The following is a 7,388-nucleotide window of genomic DNA, read 5'->3' as shown; positions in this document are numbered from 1 at the left end:
CAGTTAACAGGGAAAGCTTTCATCCATCAGGAGCTTGGTGCCATAAGCTCTCAGGGTATTTATACCGTGTTGTTCAGGGTATACTTATATGAACTGGTTGAAAAGAATCACTGTCAGATTGGTGGGTGGCCGTGCAGCCCGCATAGCTGGCATCCAAGCTTTTTCAGGGGGCGTGCAGGCAAAATACTAAAAATGAATTATTAATAAAAGCACCACAAATACATAGTTTACACCACCTTAACCGACATGGTGCCCACCAGATGCTTTGGACTACAATTCCCATCAGCCCCAGCCAGTATGGGCAACTACCAGATATGGTGGGAGTTGTGGTATAAAACATATGACAGGCGCCGGGTTGGGGAACAGTGTGTTAGAAACTGTACGCATATTTTTAATAAGAATAATAGGTTCCTGCCCCGCCCCCAGCTCACCACTTAAATCAGCCTTTCCCCAACCAGGCACCCTTCAGATGCGTTGGACTACAACTCTCATCACACCCAGCCAGCACAGCTCACCATTTAAAGCCGCCTTCCCCAAGTCGGCATTCTCTCATTGTGTTGGGACTACAACTCCCATGACCCAACCTGGCGCCTCCCAGATGTGTTGGACCATAGCTCCCACCCTTCCCGGACATACTGCCCCGTTGGGAGCTGCAGTCTACAGCATTTGGAGGGCACCGGGCTGTGGGCGCTTCTAGCGAGGCGGGCTCTGTAGAACAGCCCCGCGCAACCTGCCGCTCTCCAGATGTTATGGGCTTCAGCAAGATTCCCGACTCTCGGCCATGCTTGCCGGGGCTGATGGGAGTTGAAGTCCACAGCATCTGCAGGGCACCTGGTTGGGGAGGGCTGCTGCAGAGGGCCAGCTCATCTCCCGGAATACCAGAGAGGGCGCGGTTTGAACCCGGGGCCGCCCACCAACCTTCCGTGCGGGGAGCGCGGGCTGCTCTCCTGCTGAGCCCCGTCTCGCACGTGCGTTGCCAACAGCCTCCCGGGCATGCGCAGCAGCAGCAGCAGCTCCCCCCCCCCCCGTGTCCTCGCGCCCTGCCACGTGCCCCAGATCGCGAGACCTAGGGCCGCGCTGCGCATGCGCGCTCTCTCCCCGACAGCCCGCCTCAGCGCGGGGAGGATAGTGGGGGAGGGGCGATGAACTCTGCCGCTCCCCGCCGGCTCCTCCGTACCCTCGCTGCCATGGGAGAAGCCGCTTCTTCCCTCAAGCTCCCGAGTGAACAAGAGGCCCTGGCCGGCAGGAACCGGAGCCTCGTCCGTCCCCGAGGTAAGTGGAAGGCGGCGAGGAGGACAAAAACGCAAACTCCTGAGGGGAACCAAGATGGGGGCGAAGGTGCTCCACGCGCATGCGCCTGGCAGAGCAGCCAAGAGAAATCACGTAAGAGACGGCGCTGCGAGGCCAGAGCGCATGCGCCGTCGTTCTCGCTCGCCAGTCGTGCCTGACGCATGCGCCCAGGTGCGCCTCCTGTGTTCGAACAGGGCATGCGCGCCTCGCGGGAGCGGGCGGACGGAGAGACGGTCCAGTGCGCATGCTCGTTGTAGGTTCTTGCAATCTGGGTGCTGGGCGTGGCTGTATCATTTCCAGCGTGCGAGTCACGGGAAATGGTTATTTCCCACTTGCAGTAGTTAGTCAGTCATTAATTTCCTCCAGATTTTGGTCTAAAATTATATTGCCTATTATTATTATCATCATTATTATTATACTTTATATCCCGCCTTTTTCCCAATACTGGGACGCAAGGCGGCTTTACAACATTAAAACTTGTACAATTAAAACATAAAAGTACAAGCATACAAAAGTTAAAAATATAATTAAATCATCAATAATATTAAAATTGTATAAAATATCAAAATGTTAAAAGACAACAAGAAATATAGTATTGCCTAAGCCGTTTTCTGTCTGTCTGTCTCTGTCTGTGGTTAATATGATTTTCAGTTATATTGCATTGTACATCTTTGCCTTTGGAAAGGTGGGTTGCCAACTTACCAGGAAAAACAAACACCTGGTCTCTTCTTGTGGTTTTAACAGCAGCTTCATTTGCAGCGATCAGCAGGTGGAGCGTTTAACAGCTAATTTCTCAACCTCCAGCGGCTGTTAAAGGCATCGGGGAAAGGGCTTGTTGAAAAGTTGACAACCCTATTTGCTCCAGTTTGGTACCCAGCAATGTTCTCAAAAGGTTGTAGTTCGTTCTGATTATACATGAAATGCATTGCTTTGTTATTTACAGTGGTTAAAGCCCTCCTGCTTTCCAAATTCACAGTGCTGGTTTTAACCTATAAAGTTCTACATGGCTTGAGATCCAATGCCTCAAGCACCAGTCCCTGAGGCTGGCTTCAGGGGCCCTTCTCTGTGGGCCCCTCTGAGAGATGCTCAGGGGTGGGGTGGGGTGGGGAGGCAGTTCGCGAACAGACCTTTTTTGTGATAGCGTCATATTTATGACGCCCCAAGGTAGCTTCCCTCACACGGAAACTCGTATTTTCAGTGCCAGGCAAGGATATACTTACCTTCCCAGGCTTTAGGACATTTGGTATGGCCCAGTTGTTGGACTGCTTCTATGGTGTTCATTCTAGGGTGCGGGGGCAGGGGATTTTGTGTATGATGGATGAACAGTTTTTGTATTTTCACATTATGTTTTTATGGTGTTTATTTTTGTTTGTATCATTGTGCTAATTATACTCTATATTGGTTTTGTTTTTTTCAGTTATATTAATTATGGATTTCTGTGTTTGTAAGTCTCTTCAAGACAGGATTTTGCGGTGGGAAGCGATGCATAAGTTTAAGTAATGTCACTTTCCAGTTTTAATTTTCCTTCCTCAACACTCTTTTGAACTCTTAACTAAATCCTGAATTAGTACTTAGATATTATAATCTCAGAGCTGAATTAAATTATATAGGCTGCAGTGTATATTCAGGGGGCTTTCAAATTTTAACCAGCACTGCAGGTTCCTGTAGCTGTTTATAACAAACAGGAGAACTGCAGATAATTTAGAATATTTTCGGTGTCTACAAATATGAATGGATGTGGTGGTTATTTTGTTAGTGGGTGTATTGTGCTTATGCAGTTTGAGGCTAGAAGTCTACCTGTGTGGCAGGTTACCGCCCTTTGGTGCTGTAATGTGCAGTGTGCCCCCCCCCCTTACATCTGTGTGCAAACAATGGGAATCTGGCTATATGGATAGCATGGCCAGGTTATCCTGTTCTCACATCCTTGTTCGCTTGGTGGTTGGGGGCTAGCATGAAAGCCACAGTGGCATGTTGACACTGGGGAAGTGGATGTACTGTGTGCATTCCTCTGATCCTGTAAATAAGAGCTGCCTATTCTGGGTCACACTAAGGCTCCAATACTCTGTCTCCGATAGTGATAAACTAGGTGACCCCTGGGAAGCTCACAAGTATGAAGGTGACATCCCTCCTGTTTCTTCTCCTTGGAATCTAGTATACTCAGATATATAGTGCTTCTGAATGCAGGGGATCCTTTTACCAGGCTTTGTCAACCTGATGTTCTCCAGGTAGTTTGGACTACAACTCCCAGGATTCCTCACCTTTTGGCCATCCTGGCTGGGGCTAAAGTGAGTTGGAAGTCAAAAACATCTGGGGAGCACCAGGTTGGGGAAGGCTGCTTTATTATAATGTCTGAAAGCTGTAGATGGGTCTGTCCTGTATGAATTTGTCTTACCCTTTCATAATGCTTTCTAAGCTAATTTCCATCACACCTGAGCATATAGGACTCCTGGCTGCCACAATGTATAGACACTTTTAGTACTCATGTTTGCAAGCAAAGCCTGCTTTGGGGATGGGGTATTTTTATTTATTTATTTATTATTAAATTTATTAATCGCCCATCTGGCTGGTCACCCAGCCACTCTGGCTGATGTACAGCATAGAATCATAGAATAGAATCATAGAATGGTAGGGTTGGAAGGGGCCTACAAGGCCATCGAGTCCAACCCCCTGCTCAATGCAGGAATCCAAGTCAGAGCATCCCTGACAAATGGCTGTCCAGCCTCGTCTTGAAGGCCTCCAGTGTGGGAGAGCCCACCACCTCCCCAGGTAATTGGTTCCATTGCCGTATTGCTCTGACACTCAGGAAGTTTTTCCTGATGTTCAGCCGGAATCTGGCTTCCTGTAACTTGAGCCCATTATTCCGTGTCCTGCACTCTGGGATGATCAAGAAGAGATCCTGGCCTTCTTCTCTGTGACAACCTTTCAAGTACTTGAAGAGTGCTATCATATCTCCCCTCAGTCTTCTCTTCTCAAGGCTAAACATGCCCAGTTCTTTCAGTCTCTCTTCATAGGGCTTTGTTTCCAGTCCCCTGATCATCTTTGTTGCCCTCCTTTGAACCCTCTCCAGCTTGTCTGCATCCTTCTTAAAGTGTGGTGCCCAGAACTGGACACAGTACTCCAGATGAGGCCTAACCAGTGCTGAGTAGAGGGGAACTAGTACTTCCCGGGATTTGGAAGCGATGCTTCTATGAATGCAGCCCAAAAGAGCATTTGCCTTTTTTGCAGCCACATCACATTGTTGGCTCATATTCAGCTTGTGATCGACGACAATTCCAAGATCCTTCTCGCTCGTAGTGTGGTTGAGCCACGTATCCCCCATCTTGTAACTGTGCATTTGGTTTCTTTTTCCTAGGTGCAGAACTTGGCATTTGTCCCTATTAAATGCCATTCTGTTGTTTTCTGCCCAGCGCTCCAGTCTATCCAGATCACTTTGAATTTTGTTTCTGTCTTCCAAAGTATTAGCTATCCCTCCCAATTTTGTGTCATCTGCAAATTTGATCAGCATTCCCTGCACCTCCTCCTCCAAGTCATTAATAAAAATGTTGACGGCTAGAATTATGCATATAATAAAACAGTTTAAATCAATAAAATTCTACAATAAAAACGTTCTCTAAAATACCCTAACCCACCCCAAATGCTTGCCTGAACAACCACGTTTTTAATGCACGGCGGAAGCTCATTAAAGAGGGGGCATGGCGGAGTTCCCTAGGGAGGGAGTTCCACAGAGTGGGGGCCACCACAGAAAAGGTCCTCTCCCTCATCCCCACCAGTCTAGCTGTCCTTGCTGATGGGACAGAGAGAAGGCCATCCAAGGCTGATCTTGTTAAGCGGCCTGTCTGGTGTTGCTGGAGGTGCTCCTTAAGATAGGCTGGGCCAGAACCATATAGGGTTTAAAGGTCAAAAGCAACACCTTGAATTTGGCCTGGAAAACACCTGGTAACCAGTGCAACTCCTTCAGCACTGGAGTGATGTGATCTCGCCGGCAGCTGCCTTTAATCAGGCGAGCCACCACGTTCTGTACCAGCTACAGCTTCCGAACCGTCTTCAAGGGTAACCCCACGTAGAGCGCATTACAGTAGTCTAAACGAGAGGAGACCAGGGCATGTACTACTGATGGGAGCAGATGGTTGGGAAGGAAGGGGCACAGCCGCCGTATCTGATGGAGTTGATACAGTGCTGTCCGGCTCACAGCTGACACCTGAGCCTCCATGGACAGCTGGGAGTCCAAAATGACCCCCAGGCTGCGGACCTGGTCTTTCAAGGGTAGCCGTACCCCATTCAACACCAGGTCAACATCCCCCAGCCTCCTCTTGTCTCCCACCAAAAGTACCTCAGTCTTGTCAGGGTTCAGCTTCAGCTTATTCCTCCCCATCCAGCCACTCACCGTCTCCAGACATTTGGGCAGGGATTCTATGGCCAACCTTGGTGAAGATTTGAATGAGAGGTAGAGCTGCGTGTCATCCGCATATTGATGACACCGCACCCCAAACCTCCTGATGATAGCCCCCAGCGGCTTCACATCAGTGTTAAATAGCATTGAGGAGAGGATGGAACCCTGTGGCACCCCACAAGTGAGTGGCCACGGGTCCGAAACCTCCTCTCCCAGTGCTACCCTCTGGTACCTGCTGGAGAGGAAGGACCGGAACCACCGCAATATGGTGTCTCCAATGCCCAACCCGTCCAGGCGGTCCAGGAGGATACCGTGGTAAACGGTATCAAAAGCCGCTGAGAGGTCGAGGAGAACAAGGAAGAAGCATTCACCCCTATCCAGAGCCCTCCTCATATCATCCACCAAGGTGACCAAGGCCGTTTCTGTCCCATGCCCAAGCCTGAAGCCCGACTGAAATGGGTCTAGATAATCAGTTTCTTCCAAGTGTGCCTTCAACTGCATTGCCATCACCCGCTCAGTCACTTTGCCCCAAAATGGCAGATTTGAGACTGGGCGAAAGTTGTTCAGAACTTGAGGATCCAAGGAGGGCTTCTTTAAGAGTGGTCTGATCACTGCCTCCTTGAGGGCTGATGGCATTACTCCCTCCTCAAGGGAGGCGTTCACCACCGCCCTGATCCCCTCACCCAGTCTCTCTCTGCAGCCCATAATGAGCCAAGATGGGCAAGGATCAAGTAAGCAGGTGGTCGGCCTTACAGATGAAAGCACCTTGTCCACTTCATCAGGAGGAAGAAGCTGGAACTGATCCCACAAAACCGGTGTGCCACAGGCTGCCTCTTGCTCACTAACTGTATACACAGCGTGCAGAGTAACACTCCTAATCTGATCAATTTTATCTGCGAAGTGCCTTGCCAAGGCCTCACAGGAGGCCTTAGAATGCTCCAGCGGTTCAGGAGCCACAGAACCGACCAGGCTCCGGACCACTTGGAACAGCCTCTTGGGATAGCACTCTGCAGACGAGATAGAGGCAGCATAATATTCCTTTTTTGCTGCCTTCACCGGCATGTGATAGGCTGAAGATACAGCTCTAGCCCGTGTCTGATTGTTTTTGGAGCGAGACTTGCGCCACCGGTGCTCTAGCCGTCTCACCTCCTGTTTCAGAGCTTGTAACCGTGGATTGAACCATGGTGCAGTCTGAGCCCTGTTCAGGGGGAGAGGGCGTTTCGGAGCCACCCGATCTAATGCCCCAGTGATTGCGGCACTCCACCCACCCACCAGGTTCTTGACCGAGTGGCCATTGGCGTGCCCCAGAGAATCCCCAAGCGTGTTCAAGAATCCATTCAGATCCATAAGACGCCTGGGGCGGACCATTTTAATGGGTCCTCCACCCCTGCAGAGGGGTTGTGGAACCGAGAATTCTAATGTCACCAGATAGTGATCTGACCATGACAAGGGGGTGGTGGATATACCCTCGACTTCCAGATCACTCCCCGCTTCTCCAGAAACAAACACAAGGTCTCGTGCATGACTGGCTACATGGATGGGCCCAGTTAGAATATGGTGCAGCTCCCAGGAAGCCATGGTCTCCATGAAGTCCCGAGGTGCTCCTGTGAGGATGGCCTCTGAATGTACGTTGAAGTCCCCCAACACCAACATGTTAGGGGACTGTACACGCACATCAGAGACCACCTCAGGTACCTCGGCCAGGGAG

At 50.1% G+C, this 7,388-nt stretch overlaps 1 protein-coding gene across 34 annotated transcripts in view; it reads left to right on the top strand.

Moving 5' to 3' along the window:
* Window positions 1–1,108: 1,108 nt before the first annotated feature.
* MSRA (methionine sulfoxide reductase A) overlaps window positions 1,109–7,388 on the top strand; it is a 331,489-nt gene continuing 325,209 nt past the window's right edge. For all 34 annotated transcript variants that reach the window (XR_014787009.1, XR_014787008.1, XM_084829418.1 and 31 more), the window contains exon 1: window positions 1,109–1,272. Coding sequence is in view for 28 of the 34 variants with exons in the window: in XM_084829418.1 (XP_084685544.1) it covers window positions 1,143–1,272 (130 nt within the window). In the remaining 6 variants the exon portion in view is untranslated. The remainder of the gene's footprint in view (window positions 1,273–7,388) is intronic.

Source organism: Heloderma suspectum, chromosome 1, assembly GCF_057233095.1.
Source record: "Heloderma suspectum isolate Gila_16-S chromosome 1, 16-S_ref, whole genome shotgun sequence".
Classification (NCBI taxonomy): domain Eukaryota; kingdom Metazoa; phylum Chordata; class Lepidosauria; order Squamata; family Helodermatidae; genus Heloderma; species Heloderma suspectum.
This window is presented reverse-complemented; position numbering and strand designations above follow the sequence as displayed.